The sequence below is a fragment of the Larus michahellis genome, chromosome 2 (genome assembly GCF_964199755.1).
Source record: "Larus michahellis chromosome 2, bLarMic1.1, whole genome shotgun sequence".
NCBI classification, from domain to species: Eukaryota; Metazoa; Chordata; class Aves; order Charadriiformes; family Laridae; genus Larus; species Larus michahellis.
The window spans coordinates 141,137,272-141,157,135 of record NC_133897.1 but is presented as its reverse complement, the minus strand read 5'-3'; the positions used below and the strand labels follow the sequence as shown (position 1 = coordinate 141,157,135).

Genomic DNA, 19,864 nt, shown 5'->3' with positions numbered 1-19,864 from the left:
TATAGTCAGTTCTTGTGCTTTTATGGAGTCTCTTTCAATAGAGAAGTTAGAAGAAAATAAAATTGAGAAGACCAGAAAAATCCTGGAAGGAAGACAGAGGAAAGATAAAAACTGGTACGTCTCAGATTAAGGAAGATTAAAAAATATATAAATTTAAAAATATATAAACAGTGGCTTTCTTGAAGAAAGATAATACAAAACTTTACAAGGACCAGGACTGTGTTTGTGCTCACATATTGGACAGAACAAAATTGGAAGGGGGGTGGGTGGTGTTGCAAAAATCTTCAATAGTGCCTTTTCTGTACCTCAGTTATACAGGTCACATCAGTCTGAACCAGTAAGACTTTATAAAAGTCCACACCATAATCTAACGACTTTCTATGTGTTCCTCCCAGAATACAGACATAAAACTGGACTGCGTATCTCACTCTCTTGCCAATGTTGCTGTTACCAGTAGCCATGTATAAAGAGACTTTTCAAGGCTAATAACCTTCAGTTGTGCCTCACCACTTTATCTTCCCATCTTTTTCCTTTACCATAATTTTGCCTGATACAACACTAGAAATACAATGAATTTAAATCTATTTTTGTAGTTCTACGCACACCTACAATACAGATAGGTTTGTAGGTGTACATCATATGTACAGATAGGTTTGATGTGTACTTCTCTATATGAGGTCCTTTCCTCTGGAAATGCTACAGTAATATTGTGGCATCAGATTCTGAGACATTTCCTCCTCTTCCCACCAATCACATCTACACCAGCATCTTCACCCTTTGTCACATATTTTATGCAGATTTTTTTAAATTGCAGTTGCTAAGGTCATGACTGCCACTGGAATAGCAAAGAACAGCCAGGATGGCCATGAAATTTGACTGATGAAAAAAGTTAACAGGGTAAAATTCAGTTTAGGCTTAATTACTTTAAAATCATTCCCTATCCTCTCCTTCCAGAACAAGTATAAATTAAAGAACACCTGTAGGAGTAAGAAGAGTGTGTTCACGTTGCTCTAAATGAGAAGTAAACTGTGTTAAAAACAGAGGAACTGAACATTGTTTGCCAGAGGAGCTTGGGCAAAAGAAAACTGAGTGAGGTCCAAACTTATATTCCCCAAACATAGCTAAAATCATCTATACGATGCAACTAGATCCCGTAAGTGTGCAATGCATTTTCAGATAGCGTAACCCTGGTAAACATGTCTGCCCTACTATTCTAACAAATTCATTTTCTGAATCTTTCCTTCCCTTCACATTCCCAATTTTTTTCACTTTGGGATAAGTGGGTTTATAAAAACACACCCACACTTTAATATTCCTGCACTTAAAAGCTGCATTTCTAAAATTGTTAAATGTTGCTTATTGGACCATCAGCATTCAAGTTAAAAAGTTGAAATTGCAGATGAAACCTTAATCCTAGTCTCACGAGCATAGTCATCTTTGACCTGACCACCATTTCCCAAATGATAAAAAATTGACCAGTTATAGCAAAGTGGTGCTAAGATAACCCTAACATGGAAGTAAAGGTTGCCAATAAAAGGGGAAAACAGGTTGCAGTTGGAGGAATAAACACAGATAAACTGAATCTGCTGTGTGTCATTTTTGCTTTCTCACTTGAATACCTGTTTCTATTAGATAGGTACCTGTCACTTTGGGTGTACCTTTATTGCAGAATGGAGTAATAAATAAGCTTAACCTTAAGTGAACCCTCCTGTTTCCTGCAGGCTGGCCTCTTCAGAGATGTTTTCAGATGTGCCCTTTTAAAACACATTTTCTGTTGTTAACACTGCTCTCTCTTTACAAGAAGTGTGCAGTTTTTTCTTCTCTAAACTCTTCTTTCAGCTCTTGTTGAACCAAAATCTCATATATGAAGGGTATAAAGTAAAATGATCTTAAGGAGTCATATGTGTCTGATGCTTTTGAGGGGAGTAACTCCAGTTCTTGGGCTACCAAAGCAGCCAAACTGCTTTTTAGAACCTAAACCTTAATTCATGCAAATGCAGATATGTAAAGAAATTATGCTGTGATGATAAAGAATCCTTGAATGTATATGCCAAGTCCAGTAATTTTTTCTTGAGTCTGCAGAACAATAGCTCTCAGAGATGCAGTGATTTCATTAATGACACTGGTAATTAACTTTGAAACTCACCACTGATGTTTAAATGCTAACATTGCTATCTATTTTAGTGCTACTCATTTTGCCAGATGCATGCAATCCATCTATGAAATTCCACAGTCTCAGGTTTACTCTTCAAGTGCCAAATGCAACTCTACTTCTTCCAGACTCCAGCTGCCAAGGCTCATCTTTCCCCAGGTACCACTTCCAACATTCATTTGTGATGTAAACATATGGAGAAAAAAAATGTACTAAATAGTATGTTGAAAGCTGAAAATGGACAATATAATTTCTGTGGACAATAAGATAAATGACAAAGGTTGCAAGAACAGTTAAATTGGGGAGGTTAATTAACTGAGTAATTTAAAGAGGTCTGTTTTAACCATGTTGATGTGGAATTTCCAGGCAGCTTAGGGCAACACAAAACCTGGGTTAATTACCTTCCATTTAAGATTAAACTTGATATGCACTTATGGAGGCCTTTGTGTTTTTATGTTATAGAAGCCACATAGTAACTTGACCCTTGCATACTTTTGAAACATAGTATTTATGACAGACACCTGTTTGTTTCTTTCTTGACCCAACCCTTCAATATTTCTAAGAGGACTTTGTTACTTTTCAAGCCATTTGGCTATGCCAGAGCATCCTCTCAGAATTCCTCACCTCTTCCTCCTCAAACCTGTCAGACTCACCTGCCACTGCCCTGCATTATTTATTTCTGCTTCACGTGTTGTGTTCTTCTCTTAGCTGTTAACAATATCAATCTTATATACAAGACACCTTGTAAAAACGAAGGCAATAATATTCAACACAAATTGTTAAGATCCTGCAACAATCACCAAACTGCCATTCCGACACTACTGTAAATTCAGTGAATAATCACCAGCACAGTCCATAGGAAGAACAGTAGAATAGCTGTAAATAACTTAATTGTTGTTGAAAATGTCCCTGTTCATTGCAAGGGGCTTGAATTAGATGACTTTAAAGGCCTCTTCCAACCCAAACTATACTATGATTCTATGAACCCTTTAGTTAGAGATATATACGTTGGGAAATTGCTGAGGGACTTGATACTTGAATGGGCCTTTCTTGCTCCGCAGACTGAGCCAAAAATCAGAAAGCATGGAGAGAATGCGTCAAGAGTGGGAGAGGAAAGAGGAGCATGAAAATTGTCATAAAGTAGAGAAAATAAAGTTTGATATGAAGAGTTACACAGAGTAAATAAGTAAGGACTTGGCTGCTTCAGTGCATTTTTTGGATCTCTTCTTCACTAACCCAGTATTAATTCATGTTCCTAGAAATGTTCCTATGAAAATGTTATTATTAAAAAAAGAGGTTTGTTGCGGTTTTTTTGTTGGTTTTTTTTTTTTTTTTTTTAAATTATTATTATTGTCGTGTTTTTCTTGATGTTTTTCTTCCAGGAGCCATTTCTCTTTCACACTGTATCTTCCTTCTCTTTAAAATCTATTTCTCTCAGTCTTCAGCTACACAATTATATTTTCTATACCTAGTTCTCTTGGCCACTTCTCCTGCCTTCAAGAGATTAGGAGATTCCTGCTCTACTTGCTGAAATGGGCATTGTCACTACAAAGATCAAAATATTGGAAGGCCTGACAAATGCCTCACAGAAGGGACTTCACCCTCAAAATAGAGACAGAGAAATCACATTGCAGACTAGGAAATGATGCTTGGGTTAGATTAACTTGATTTGTAACTCCCTGAACAAGCACTTGAGTAACCGAACCTGAGTTGCTTCTGCTTTGTGCACAGTTGGATCTGATGACTTACAGAGGTCTCGTTGATTATTCGTATAATTATTCTATTATATTATGACTCTATGAATTAGAAATTCAATTTATAACTTTGGTGTTTTTCTTTTTTCTAATTTTTACACTTTACACTTCCTTCCTCTCTGACTTCACTGGCTCTTTGTGAAAAATTGCAACCAAACACAAAACAAAATATCCTGAAATATTACTGACCTTTATGACTCTAGGAATTTTCCTTGTGATCCTACAATTATGTTTGAGGTTTTACACTGTCATTTTTCTTTACTTGGGTTCTTTATAAAGCCATCGGTGGAGCTGTAAGACAACACAGTAAAGTGCAGTGGCAGCATAAGTCAGTTCTACTTCCTGACCAGATAGTCTCATGCCTACAGTGAACCTTGTGTAAATAAAGAATCATAGACATATGAACACAAGCAATATGAGTGGGTTCCTGGCAGGAATACATACTCAGTGCAGTGTTCCCTCCTCTTAAACTCATTTGTTGCTTTCATGTCCTGTAGGACGTTTCAAACAGTCAAGCAGAATTCATACGGACACATCTATGAGAGTTTCATTCCACGAGTAAAAGGCCAGGTGTTTAGAACATCTTTTACAAACCAGAACTAAATATAGCAGTGTGAGATAAATGTAGATGTGTGAGATAAGTAATATCTACCCTCAGTCTTTGCAGATTATTATATCTTGTACTGAAGCTCTCTTCTCTTTAAAAGTTCCAGCTGGTACTATCAGCAGCTAAGCAACACAAAATGTAGAAAGGACAATACATAATATTTTTTTTTTTTTGGTTACCATATGAGTTTATATTCAGAATTGATATACAGTAATGTGGAAGATTTTTGTCCTGTGTTCAAAGCCGGATATGAGAATGTTTAATCATGTCTATGTCTGCTTCTAGTAATCATCCATTTAAATCTGTGACTATAGTCATCCATAAAATATATATCCTACAGAGTCTAAGAAACTCAGCTGGTAAATGGTCTGGTTGGGAGCACAGGAGACAGACCTTTTCCTGCCTTTTGAAAAGGCTGAAAATTTTAGAACTAAATGGAAATCTCAGTTTTTTCAATTTTACTTCCCTACAAACCTCACTGCTTATTAATACTGCTGGTAACTGCCATAGGCAAGAACAGAAAATCATATTGGTATTTGATAAAGATAAAAATCTGCAAGACACATATAAAATACAGGACTTGAATCATTCAAGTACTTCAACAAACAGCTCCCATTTCTTTCCAGTTGCATTTTTCTGCTTCCTTCCTTCTTTACTTGTTTACATACCCTTTCATCTTTGTTGCTTTTCTCTGTCTTTTCTTTTAGTCTCTCTCATAATCTCATACACACATATCTACAGACAGCCCTATGTGTGGAGTTTTAAATTCTTTTCTATTTCTTTTTACTTTCTTACACGTCCCATGAGGCTCTGACCCTACTGCTCTATGTTCCTGCCCACTGCTTACTCATAAATATTCAAAGCCCTTTCCCATCATTGCTGGAGCTTCTTCCCTCACACAAGCATTCCTGAACGATACTTTTCACTTCAAAGATCTTCTCTGTCCTTCATATGCCTTGTCTCTTCCCTTGGCACTCATATTCACACATTTCTACTCTCTTTCCTTAACAATCTCTTTCTCTACCTGTGTGGTCTCCCCCTCTCTTCCTCAAACACGCTGACAAATACACAAGTGCTTTTTTTCTCCACCATTCTATTCATACCATTGCTTTTCTTCTTTCTCCTTCTAATGTGTAAAGGAAAGAGGTAGCTATATTTATGGCCCCTTGCTTTTCACAATAGCCACAGCCGCTCTGACGGGACAGATGAATGAAATTCCAGTTACAGTAACTTATCTATTTCCATTTCCGTTTCCATTTCTGGGTATTACACTAATGGCAGACTCTACAAAATACACCGGCAAAAGCAGAGCTAGTGCTTGCTGATAGCACAAACAAGAAGGAGGTCCCTTAGAAGAGGAAAAAACCAAAAAGGACAACATAAAGTTAGTGAGTTAATATTTCTTTTACACCAGGTACAGCGATTAATTCATAGAGTAATAAAAGGAAAGAAATTACTGATACACTAGAAGCAAAATAGTTTACTAGATTTCATAATACAATCCACTGCCCTAGGAATGGAGAGAGGATAGCTAGAATAGTCTTGCCTATCAAACCTCTATATGGAAGAGATTCCACACTCCCATTAGCTATCTTGTTCCAAATGCTACTACCATCACATCTTAGAAAGTTTTGTCTAACATTGAATCCGAACTTTCTGAATAATGAATCTGAATAATCAACTGGAAAAGTTGATTCATTTTTTCCTTCACCCCAAACCCAGAAAGAATGAAGTATCTCTGTCCTTTTCCCAGCAACACTTTCCATATAAAGACACCATTTACCCTCAGGCTTCTCAGATTAAATAAATAGTGTTCTTTCGACTTTTACACATATGCCTTACTTTCAAAATGCTTTAATATTTTGTTATTTTCCTCTGGACTGCCTATAGACCAAACACTGTTGGGTTCATCAATCCCTAGCAGAAAAATAATTTGTCCTGTCAGATGTAGTGCACACCTATTAATACACTCCACAATGAGGCCGTCTTGTCTTTTTCTTTACCGGTATCAGGTTGCTGACTCATATTTACTTTATAGTCCATTACAGCCCCCAGATTCTTTTCTGAAGTGCTGCTGTTTTACCAGTATCCTTTTGCTTTTTGATTTTTCTTCCCACATGTAATTTGCATTTGTCAGTATTAAGTTTCCTCCTGATGGTTCCAAGACATTTCTTTAATTTGTTAAGATCATTTTGACTTCCAATACTGGCCACCAAAGTGCTAACAGGTTCTTCTAGCTTGCTGCCAGCTCTCAATTTCATGATTTCATTATTCACATCCTAACAATCTGAACAGAAAATGCCTTTAAGATCAAGCAGTTAACATGAAAAAAGTATATCACATAAGGAATTCTGCTAAATACCATTACTTTTCGTGACGCAGAACATGACTTCTTCGGAGATAACTGCCTTACTCTTAAGATACAAAATGATGTAGAACCTGCCACATTCCTACATCCTACTGCTAGGTGCTGTCAAAATTTTATACATCTAATCTGCACGTGTTTTAATTTTGGCCATTGACCTCAACTATCTGAGTAAGAAGATTTCATTTGTCAGGTATGTCTTTTACTTCCAGGCTGTTTTGTATCATGATCACGTATCCTTGCACCTTTTTTTGATAGCCAAACAAGTAAAAATAAGATAAATTTGTGAAACCTCAGAAATTTAAAATTGCTTCTTTTTTTCATTAAGCCTGCTTCTTTTTCTTTTCCTCTCTTTTTTCCCCTCAAGATGCATTATTGCAATAGCTTGCCTCACTAATGTTGTGGATTGTCTCACCTTCCTTTGACTGGATAACGTATCAAAGGGCTGCATAAAATGTTCCAATAACCGTAAGATCACTGCACGAGTAGTTTATCTGCCATAATCACAAGGCCTTTTGAACATCAGCATAATGTTTGTCTATGCTGTATGTATTTCACACATTGTTTTCCCTTAAATGGGTGACCATATATTTGGGCACCTTAAAATAAGAATTCCAATCACCCCAATGCCCAGGTTTTGTCTGGCTTGTTTGTACCACCGTCAATCAACCACGGCCCTCACTTTCTGTGAACTTTGCCAGCACTGACTGGGGACTTTCGTCCGAGCGGCGGAAAGAACAAATCTCTCGGGGTCACCCTAACGGCAGGGCGGCATCCCGGTCAGGGCCCTCCATCTCTCCGCCTCGGCCACCCTCCAGCCGCTTTAATCTGCCGCTCTCACCGAGCGCTCCTCCGTCGCCGCGGTTCCCGGCACCACAGCAGGGCCCGCTCTGACGAACCGGGGCTGAGGGGAGCCGCGGGTCCCCGGCCCCTCGGCGGCGGCGGGGGGACGCCGAGGCTGAGGGACACCCGACCTCTCCTCCGGGAGGAGGGGATGGAGGCCCGCCCTCCCGGCGGACTCGGCCCTTGGGCGGCTGGTTCGGTACGTTCGTGTGAGGAAGGGCCAGACGCTCCTCCCAGGTGGGCAGCCGCCCTCCGACAACCGCTCGCGGCGGCAGCGGGCCGCCAACCCGCGCAGCGCGTCCGAGCGGCGGCAGCGGCGCGGCAGGGCCCGTCGCCTTTAAGAGGGCTACGGGGCGGGGCTGCGCGGGTCCCGGCTGAACGTTCTGGAGTGCAGGGGAGCGGCGGGGGGCGAGCCGAGCCGAGCCGAGCCGAGCCGAGCCGAGCCGAGCCGAGCCGAGCCGAGCCGAGCCGAGCCGAGCCGAGCCGAGCCGAGCCGAGCCGAGCCGAGCCGAGCCGAGCCGAGCCGAGCCGCCGGGCAGGCCGGTCTTCCCCGGGAGGAGGCAGAAGGGGAGGAGGCAAGAGAGGAGGAGGAGGAGGAGAGGGAGGAGGAGGAGGAGGAGGAGAGAGGGAGGAGGAGGGAGGGAGGAGGAGGAGGACACGGGGAGGCGGTTGGTGCTGCTGGGCAGAGAGGAGTCGTGCAGGAGCTGCGGCTGCACTCGGACGCCACATTCCCTCCTTACGGGACTGGCGGTGAGGATGAGCGAGAGCTGACCCTGCCGCCGCCGCCGCCTGTGCTGTGAAGTGTCTGCTCCTCCTCCTCCCCTGCTGTGGGTGAACCTGCGCTACGGGCTCTTCACCGACACGGGGGGGGGGTCGGTTTGTTTGTCTATTTGTTTAAGGCAAAGAGAGGGAGAAAGAGAGAGAAAGAGATCTTCCATCCACTGAAGCACAGTTCACTATGATCGTACTCGCATTCAGCACTGGAAGCCGGTTGGATTTCGTGTCTCAGTCCAGGGTGTTTTTCTTGCAAACCTTCCTTTGGATTTTATGTGCTACAGTGTGCAAAGCGGAGCAGTATTTCAATGTGGAGGTAAGATCAGCCGTCTGCGACTGCGAGCGTGTGTGCTTCCCCCTCTCCCTCCCCCCCCCCCCCCCTTTTCCCCTCTTCTCCTTTTCTTTTATATCCCCTAAATAAAATAAAACCAAATAGCCAGCCAGCCATGTCTCCCAGCAGCCAGTCTGTGTCGGCTTTCCAGCAGCCGGTAGCTACCTCCCCTCCCTCAGTTCCCCCGCCTGATGGATGCGTTTCAGGCGGAGATCCCCGCCGGTACCGGCGGCGCGGAGCAGCCCCGGCCGCCCGCGGGGGACGGGAAACCCTCAGCCCGGGCACAGGGGGAACTTGGGGCGAAGTGGGAAGGCTCTGGGAATATCTTGGACTTCACATACCGCTGCACGGCTGAGTTTCCCCAGCCTTTTTTTTTTTCTTTTTTTTTTCTTTTTTTTTTTTTTAGAAGAAGAATGAATGAAAGAGTGTTATGGGGACAGGGGAAAGGAAACTTGAGATTTTAGCACGTTTCTTTGTGGTAGAGTATTTGACCAAATACCGTCTTTTCCCCATTTAAACGTAACAAAAAGAGTTGCCACTAGAAACAGTGAAACAAACGACATAAAGGTGCAACTACAGCGCAAAAGTTAGAGGGTGTGGAGAACCAGGAAACAGAATTTTTCCAACTGAAGATTAAAATGTGGGGATACATAGATGTGGCATACCCTAAGAGTTTACAGTGACAGCGAGAATTCAGTGGACATCCATTTCCAGTCACTCTTCTATACACTCCCAGTTTTCTCGTATGATGTTTTTACATAATGCCTTCTATTAACTAATGTTCCTTTACTGACTTTATCATCCTTGCATATATTCTTTCCTCCTTTTTCCTCCTCCTGTCACTCCATTCGTTCTCCTTTTTCTTAATCTGTTTCAGTATGATGTGTGTATTTCCCTCTTCCTTTCCCTGCCTATTCAACTTCTTCATCTTTCTTGTTATGCGTCTCTTTAATTTATATGTGCTCTTTCAACTTCTAATACATAATTCTGTTTTTTCTGTTAGATCCCTGTGTTCCTTCACTTTCTCCTGTCCTGCCAGCCCCACTCCAAACTTTCTGCTGCACCCATACACCACCTTCCCTCGTTCTTGTTTCTAGTCTCTCTTGTCTCCTGGGTTCCCACAATTCTTTCTCTCAGAGAAATGAAGTCTCGTTTCCTCCGTCTCTCACATATGCACACTTGCTTTTTTTATATGAGCTCTTGTTCTCACTCAGTGACACATTCTTGCCACCGGCTCTGGTGCTCCTGCAGATGCTCCTTCGTCCCTTGACTGTCTCCCTTTTTGTCTAAAAGTTCTTACCTGTACTACTTCTCCATCTGCCTCATGCAAGATTGCCTCAAACGAATAAAAAATCACTTTTTCTTTCCCCATGTCTGCTTTCATTCTAGTCTTTCACTCTCTACAGGCAGTTTCCCTTGCCACATGCAATTCTCCCCTCAGCTTAACAGCAACATCTATAGCTTCTCTCTCTGACTTGTATCTCTCCGGAAAGTATTGTCTTTTTACTCCGTCATTAAGATCTCTCCTCATTATAAATCATAGTCTTTTTTTTTTCTCTGTCATCTATGCTGTAGTCACTCTTGTTCGTTCCTTATCACAAATGTGCATGACTGCTTCTGTTTGAGTGTAAGCTCTTTGAGGAAGGACTCATGACTTCTTAAATGTTTATGCGGTGTGTACCGTGCTTGAGTCTGGAGTACAACTGTGAGACTTTTGCCATATAAATATTAAAGTTGCAAATTTCAGAGTGCACGTGAAGTTTTATCCATCTTTTGCCCATGTCCTCAGTTGCCTTCTTTACTGATGAGCAGGGGAAAACAGCGTGGAAGAGAGGAAGTTGCTCTCGGGTCTCCTCTCCAGGCTTCATAGACTGGCCCCCTGCAGGGTGTAGGGAAGAAATTCCAGCGACAGAACTTTCTCCTCCCACAGTAGTCTGCTTTGCTGGCATCTGGCTCTGCTGGAGAGACAGGCGGCAGATGGAGCTAGTGTGGGAGGAGAAAAAGATTGGTTTAGTCAAGTGGAATATGAACAGGAGGCCAGCTCCAGTCAGAAGGAGGTTTTATGAGGAAAGAAGGGAAACACTTGCAGTTTTGCCACCTCTTCCATATGGAAACCAGCACATTTTGAGGGCAGAGGCAATATCGGGAGCAAGAAACACTGTTGGGGGGAATGAAGTAGCGTGTGTGTGTGATGAGGGCACATATTTTTTGCTTTTGAAATATGCCATCTCCTGTTCTGCCTCCCAGCCCTTCTGAAACAGCATGTTGTCATATGCCAGCACTCCCAGTCTCTTTTTGTAATTAAGTCTTTGAGCCACAGATTGCTGCGAGCCAGAAGAGTGTTCCAGGGAATTACTCTAGTATTTAAGAGTCCTAATACAGGGCTTTTCCCCAGATCACTGACTTTGACCACTGTCATTGGGCTAAATGGACCTGAGATTTGCCCCAGAACAGCCACTGCCATGTTCACATTGTTTGGATAGCGCTGAAAATTTCTTTTTGTTGGGAACAGCAAAGGCTAAAAGCATGGGAAATTTGAGGCAACAGCATGTATGTATTGTGCTGTACAATCCTCCCAGTCAGCACAAGTGCATAAAATGGTTGTACATAATAGTAAATTGTGAAAATAGGACAAATATTTCTTAGAACGATAAGAATAAATATGCAAAGTCGGATTCAGGAAAGAAGTGGTGTACATGTAGTTGAATGAAATGTCACTGAAAAGATGCTTTTGTTTGGGTTTTTTTCATTCTTTCTTGTCTCTAAATAAAGTACAGATAATACTAGTTGAACATTATAAAATGCAGGGATCATTTATTTCCTCTTGTTGTTCTTTCTCATTTAATCCACATACCTGATTGAGAAGCAAAATCTGTGTAGTAGTGTTGGATTTTTTGGTTTGTTTGTTTCAATGCAGGTTTGTTGGGCTGTGAGCCACAGCAATTCTTAGGCAATATTACTGTAGCTCAAAGATATTAAATAATAATGCTGTCTTTTAAAAGAAGAACACAAAGCTGAAGTTTGCAAGATTGTATGAACTGTTCCTTGTAGTATGAGCTGTTCCTTGTAATTTCATTGTCCCTCTGTAAAATTTCTTTTAACCAAACATCTACATGGGTGAAGTCCTCAAGTGTCTGATGACAGCTGAATTGTCAATCTTGAAATGTGTTCATGGATGTAGTATTTCATGTAATCGATGTAGCCGAGTAGGACTCAGATCATGGAGTACGGCACTCAGGAGGGGCACACTTGCACTCTGAGTCAGTCAGAGCTTTGTGGTAAAGCTGTGTGAGAGATGGTTGTAGATTGATGGTTTAAGTAATCATGATGAAGTTTAAGATTCGCATAGTCTTATGTGGAGGGAGATTTTGGCATTAACTTTCAAAGTTCACTGATTCCCAGTGGCATTTTTTATGAGACTTTGTTTCTGACATCATGGGAAAATCTAAGGACTACACTGCTAGCTCCCTCTTCTCAGTGCTGAACTATTGGTCCAAAATGATAACTTCAATGAGTAAGTGCATTAATGGAAGAATGTGTCCATCAATGTAGATTTTTTTCTACAATTTTCAACTATTTCTGTACACTAGCAGAGGGAGATGCCCTTCAGTGAGATAGCGAATGGAGTAATAGTTATTAAAAGAACATTTTAAATATAAAACTGAAACAAACACACAAAAGATAATTTGTTACTGAAAAATGATAGAGCAGCCAACTTCCCTGTGACTCCCTGGCTGGGTTCCTCACTACAGTAATAATATCTTGTGTTGCTCAAAGATAACTCCCTTGTCTGTTGTTGGAAGTGTCTGTAGATGGTCTTTCACAAGTATCATCTATATAGACTACATATATATTTATGTTTTCCTAAAACCAATAATATTGTACTATTTGAGCTGGTATTATCCTGAGAGTTTACATTCTAATGTTATCCATTAGTTTATGTGTATATTTAAATAGTAAGTATGTGTATATTTAATTTACTATTAAATATTCAATAGAAAAAATATTGAAAAACAATGTCACCATTCTGTTAAGGGAAAAATGGTTATTGAAACAAGAATACCTTGGTCAGAAAACAGGATCAGCATGAATCTAGAATAAGATTAATCTCCGAATCCTAATACTGCCTACTCTTACTCAGCTGAGTATCTGCGTAAATCCTGTTGAGCAAAGAGGTGTTTTTAGAATTGCATCTAGTTTCATTGACTGTATCTGTGATGGGGGAAACACTAGAGAGAGAGCATGCTTCATCGTCTCTCTCCTCAAGCTGGCAGTTATGCTCTATTTTCCTTCTTCTAATGCTAAATTTATAGACTTTAGTCCCTAGGGGAGATCTTAAAGTGACTCTTAGTGTGAGCAGCGCTGGAAAACAATACAGTCTTTTCTCTCCTCCCATTTTCAGAGGTGGGACAGTTAAATTGCATATTGTGGAACAAAATGCAGTGGAATCCAAACTTCAGAAAAATACCATCAGTTTCCTCCATGGTAGTAAGTGTCTGAGAACCCCATTGTTTTCATTGTTAATAAACATTACAATTAGCCTCCAGCTCCTGCTGAATGGTAATGCATGACCTTTTCTTCTGTAGGCTTTGGGTCTTCTAAGCATAAAACCAGACCAGTTTAATTCTTCAGCTGGTATTTGAAAATGAGCAAACATTTGGGAGGGGAAAAAATCCTCCAATATCACCTTTTCGCACTTTTCAACTAGTGGCCTTGGTTTTCAGGTTTGCAAGCACAGCACAGTATTTTTATAATTTGTTAAAATGCAAGCTCAAATCTACGCAGAAGCAATCAAGGTGGTTTTGGTTTTGCCATGTGTCCTAAAAGGAATTTACAGGATCTTCTGCATTGTTTTTAGTTGCAGTCAGCACGCATGAATCTCAGTTATTTGAATTCTGAATCTCACTCTTGTGTAAGGTATCAACTGAATGAATTGGATTTTTGTTAGAACAAGAAGTTCAAACTGAAATTATTAGAAGCATGGAGAGGAGTTATTGAGTCAGTTGGTGGAGGTGGTTAGTGGGTGAAATATTAGTCAATAACAATACAGGTGTAATGTGATGTATTTCCTATTTGCTTATTGACAAAATACAGATACATAGAAAGCCTCCTGTGAAGGCTTCTGATGAGCAGATACATCTACATAAGGAAAATAATTGGAAGGTTATGTGTCTGATAGGCAATAGAATACTTTTCTGTTCATAGAAAGCTACTGTATAATGAACTGCCTCTCATTTGATATGAAGAAATATATGTGGAGACTACTAGTTGACAGAGTGCATTTTCTGCTGTAATTTAAACAATAATTCCTGTTTACAAAAATTCCAGTAGATCAGTTTTCTACTATAAAGTATGAGATTGTTTTTATGCTGATAATGTTGCAGGGAAGTTCACGCATTCTGTTGCCTGTATTTTGCTCAAAGATGGATTGAAAAGATTGTCCCAGTTCTTATGAGTTCACAATTGTCATAGTATGTTGGACCTTAGATGCAAGACATATTTGTTTATAATTGTAGTTCATCTTATTTTTGACTATTTAGCGTTTAAGCATCACAGCTATTAGTGATTCTCAATCCTACTAAAGAAAAGAAATAAAATGGTTAAATAAAGAGATTTATGTAATCACCTTATGTAGCGCAAGATAAACATACCAAAAGATGTGTTCCTAATATTTTCTGACATGAGATCTTACTTAAACAAGTACACAATTTATTAGCCCACCAAAAAGCCCTGAACAAGCCCAAGTTCTCCCCCTTCCATTATTCAGAAGGCATAATGTAAAACTCCTGCATAACCATTCATTGTTTCTTCAGAGTGGGTATACTGTGTTCTTTAACTGGTTTAAGATTTATGCTGCTCTTTGTCAGTTTTATTTGAATCCATCTGAAAGGTCAGTGCTTGCTCTAGGCACCTCAGCTCTGCTTATGCACTCGGCAAGACTGAGTTGTAAGAGTTTATAAAGAGAGAATGTGGTATTATAGATTTTAAAACATTTCAAACCACATCTGTTTCCAGTATTTTAAAGTCTGTCTCATCCTTCTACTTTACCAAATGATCATTTTGTGGAGTTAAACACTGGGGGACTCGGTGTTGATGCTTTTTGAAGATCCTTAAAGTAACAATATGACTTTTTTTAACAAAATATGTTTTAATTACCCTTTTTAAATTGCTTAATCCTTCTCACCTCTCTAATTTTGGATTCCAGTTCTTTGTCTAACCTGTTTGCTGTCCTCAAACTACACTATTATTGACCGTAATCTGAGGGAGCAGGTTGAGTTTGTTTAATTTGTTATCTGTGATATGTCAAATGACAGATTTGGTTTCATTTTGTATGAGGAAGACCAGGATTAGTGCTGCAAACATGATTTTAGTTGGCACTGAAATGGATTTGAAAAATAATTATGATTAGAGCTTTATCCTTTAAAGAGAGGTCATGCTATTTGGAACCTTTATTTATTGGTTGCCTGGCAACTGTTCATTCATGTTCCTGCTTATCATCATTCATTATAAGCATCTTTGCTGTACAGTAAGAGCAATTAAGTGGTAACAATTTATTTCTGTGATGAATTAAAATTGACATAAATTACAGAAAGGGGAAAAAAATAATATTTCTATAGTTTTACTTATTAACTGAAACCGCTGGTACAATGTTTCTCTACTTATTAACAGCTGGTTTATACCAGCTGAGGAGTTATCTGCACTTCAGCTGTGATCATACTGTTCCTGGCATACCTTTTGAGGTATTACAGCACCTAATTGACTTAGGGGCTTGTTCAGGTGTTTTTGTCATGCTTAAAATCTCCTGTTAATTTCAAGATCAAGGCTTCAGGGCCTGCGGAAACTTATCCCATGTTAATTTCAGTGCTTAGCAGTAAGCAATCCAATCTCAAGTGCTGAGGCTTGAATCCAGTATTGGAAAAGGGGTTTAAAATTCCGGGATTAAAACTGCTGCGACAGGAGATGTGCAGCTGAAGCAATGGGCCGCGATAGCTATGTAGAAAATTAAAGTCACTTGGTGCTTTCTCTCTGTAGAACAATAGCAGGTTTTATTACACTGTGAGAAAGCATATTATTTGACAGTTGTTTTGTGACTGTGGATGAAAAACATTTTGCCTTTTGTGTTGATTATTTATGGATCATACTGTGATTGACCCTTGTGGAATAGCAGTGTGGAATGGGGCTGTTGTGCTGTGGAGCATTCGTAGAAGGGATCTCGGTCCATTGGGAGGAATGTTGGAACAAGTTCCTTAAAGCTGCACCTTAAAAGAACATCTGTCACTGTAGGGCCAGGGTGGAAGTAGATTTGTCTGTCTGCTGCTACCTCTTGGCAGTAGTGGCTTTGCCTCTGTACCGGACCACTCAGAGCTTGGGGAAAAAATGTCCCTCTAGGACTGATGCCCTCCACTCTGAGTTTCTGACTGTATTAACTCACCAGAACTCTTCATACTGGGCTGTGGTTATGGGGGACAAAGTAACTGCTGTCAGACAAATCTATATTGATTTTCATCAGCTTTTCACACTCATATGACGTGTCTGTAATACATGAAGATGCTGTCATGTGTTTTTACCTTTTACGAAACAATTGAACTGGTTTCACAGTTGTATAGATGATTTGAAAAAAAAATGCTAACCTCAGGAAATCTGGTCTTTATTATTTTTTTTCCTCGTGATCTTGTAGAGAAACAGTTGTTTTATTTCATTGTTCCTGTTCATTTTTGCTGACATGTAATCACATCTCCACTTACAAGTGTGAAATACAGGTTGGCAAGGGGGAGACTTCCCTTTTCAGAAAAATACCAACTGAAAGGTAGACGGAAAATTATCAATTTCTTGAAAACTTAGATAGATAGAAAAACAGAAAAACAAGCGTCCCTTTCAATGGGAAGGAACATACTTCCTTTAAATGGATATCACTGGATATTTACAAAGTGCACCAAAGAGGAAATTGCTTCCTTTTTGTACTGCATCTGGATCTGAAGGTGATGATCCTGTCATATTTTTCATTCTTACCTCAGATGTTGGTTGCATGATGCTCTTCTAGGAAATTGCTTTGACCCACTGTCTTTGCAGAGAAATTGACAGATTGTGTTTGTTTACATGTCGTGGTTTACATGCCATACAGAATAGTAATAATACATTTAATTGCAAGGAAAAGAAATGATCTGTCTTCCACACAATAAAATCTATGATTATTACTAGATGTAATAGTATAATATTGCTAATTGTTTAGCATGATTTTGGTCTTGGCAAGCGAGGCTTTTTTTTTTCTCTCTCATTACTTGTATGTATTTTAAAAAATAAAAAAAACAAACCACAACCCAGGACTGTGGTCCATTTTTTGATTTTCCTTATTGATTATGAAGTGCTGGATTCTGATATTTCCGTCCTTCATTGCTTGTACAAGGAATGTCAGCTTTGGAAAAGTCTTTATGATCTCTTTCTCTGTTGCATGTATTTTTAAATATGTGGGAAAAAGGAGGTGATGTGTGTAATGAGGCATTGCTCTTGGGGGCTGGAGATCTGGGCTGTGTGTCCAGTTCCATCATGAGTCTTCAAATCAATCACATAGCTTATCCATCTTTGTAACCATCTCTGTAATTGTAACAAATGTGAATTGGACTAATTGAAGAGTATTTACTGCCTTTTCCAATACATGTCAAGAACAAGAGAAGTGATGTAAAAGAGCCAGCAATATATCTTCATCATTCATTTGTCTCAGGACTGTTTCACTTTTTTTTTTTTTATCTTGATAAAAAGTAGTAGTGGGAGATCATAAAATATATATAAATAGAGCATTCCAATTTGATCATCTGTGTAATCATTCAGGTAGTGACTATGTTCAAGAGTCAGGTATCAGAGCAGAAAAGGTGAAAAACTTGTCTATAACTCTTCAAACCCTGGTGGTTTTTTAGTTTAGTTCTGTTTTTTTTTAAATTGTAAGTACCAAAACTTGGCAGAGAACACTGTCAGTGGGATTAAATAAGGGATGTCATTAGATGACTGAAGATAGATTATCACGTTCTCTTTCAGAATGAAAGTTTGAATAAGATAATTTTTGTTACCCGAATATGAAAACAAATAGTCTGCTTCAAAATGTTTTTAAATAAATGCAAAATTCTTAACAAATAAAATAGACTTTGGATCAAATTGTTAACGTTACACAATGCAAAATTAAAAATTCTTCTATTTTTGAATAAATGTACTATTAAGTAAATTGTTCCGAAAACATTCATGTTGCCTTGTAATCACAGTACCTAAGCTTCTCCTTTTTTGTCTGACTATTTGTGGATTTTTATGAAATACAATAAAAGACTGGCCTTCCACTGCTCCAGGTATTAATGTTTTTTATTAGACACCACTAATAGGCAGACATGCTGCTCACATACCCCTGAATGTTAATGGTGGGAGGATGAGGCGCGGGGGAAATAAGAGATTTGCTGTGCTGACATGTTAAGTATGATAGAAGTGGAAAGTAAATCAGTGTTCCTGTACTACGAGTTCACCTTATGAACTTCCTTCCTTCTTCCCACTTTCTTCCTTACTTTTAATTTCCTTGCTTCTTTTTTCTTATCTCTTGTTTTCATCTTTGTTTTTTCTTCTTCCCGCTTTTTTTTTTTTCTTTTCTTTCCCCTCAGCTTGTCTTCCTACAGACCATTGCCTGCAGCCAAGGAAAATCATCAGTCGTTATTGCACCATAGAATCAGAGATGTTAGAGATGGGAAAGATTTATCAAAAGCCTACTTCTCTGCCAGTGAAGGATTGCTAACTATGGTATATTTGCCGGAGTTTTGTCAAGTCAAGTTTTAAAATCCACAGTGGTGGATTCCAAAATTGGAGTTGAAAAAAAACCTGGTAAAAGTACAGTAGGGAAAACTACAGTGGAAGAATTCTTTTCAGTATAGTTTTCCTTTGGCTACTGGCAACAGTTTGAAGTTGTCTTAGGTTAGGCAATTTCTGACAGAAAGTGATGCCTTTTCTGTAATCCAGGATGATAGGAGCTGTTTATGAGCATAGATGGCATGCACTGATTGGTAATTCGGTGTATTTCTTTGACTTTACAGAAAGAAAAATACAGGTAGGACAGAGAGAAATGAAGCATTGATTTAATTTTTCACTCCATTTGAAATTCTTAGTGCAGTTGTAATGGACTTACACTGCCTGATTTTAAAAGATATGTAGATGTGTATGGATCGCTGACACTGTCTCAGGAGGGCTTGACTAGTTTATGATGATTTTATCTAAGTACCATGCCTTGTTCTATTTAAGTATTACTACCTAGTGAATAAAATTGGATATTAGTAGGAGCGTTATGGATATCTAGATACTACGCTCTGTTAAAAAAATCTTACTTTGGAATTTCACATATTACATCATTAGTGGGGTCACAAACACAGACTTAAAGATGTTCATGACACTGGCACGTATGAGCTATCATAATGTCCAGCTTTGCACGTTATGCAACACTTGCAAAACAAGGATCTCAAGTTATTTTATGTGGGAAGGTGGAATTTGTTTGCTGATCTACATCCTGATGATGAGATTTGTGCAGGGTGATTTGCATGAGGTATATTTCCCAGCAAGTGTGCAAGCTGCAGGGTTAGATTGGGAAAGGGATTCAGTTTGAGAGAATAGTACTTAAATTTAGGTGTTCAAATGTGCTGTACGTGTTTCCTTTATATTAATAACAGTCTGCTCCCTGAAGTCAATGAAAGAGAGAGACTAATTCAGCTGACCATCCAGTTATTGTCTGTATCACAGTGAGTTGAATCTTTTTTCTGGACTCTACTATTGGTATTGAGTAGTAGTGTGATTGGGTTGATTACGTGTAGGCATCCACCACCATTTAAGGTGCCCTTGGCTGACAGAAATAACATGGGACCTACGAAAGCTTCATCTTTTTAGGCTAGCAACAGGAAGCCAGGCTGTGTGTCCTAAGTCATCTCAGATGACACTACACACTTGTTTAGGTATCTGAAGCCTGTTCCAAATTGTAAGTGATGGTGGAGGGTGTTGAGACATGTATATCTATGAGGCTCCC

At 39.5% G+C, this 19,864-nt stretch overlaps 1 protein-coding gene across 2 annotated transcripts in view; it reads left to right on the top strand.

The window, feature by feature from the left end:
* The first annotated feature begins 8,170 nt into the window (after positions 1–8,170).
* MMP16 (matrix metallopeptidase 16) overlaps positions 8,171–19,864 on the top strand; it is a 188,234-nt gene continuing 176,540 nt past the window's right edge. The window contains exon 1 of one of the 2 annotated variants that reach the window (XM_074577392.1): positions 8,171–8,811. In XM_074577392.1, the coding sequence (XP_074433493.1) occupies positions 8,680–8,811 (132 nt within the window). In that variant the 5' untranslated portion in view covers positions 8,171–8,679. The remainder of the gene's footprint in view (positions 8,812–19,864) is intronic. The other variant, XM_074577393.1, reaches the window with a different exon arrangement.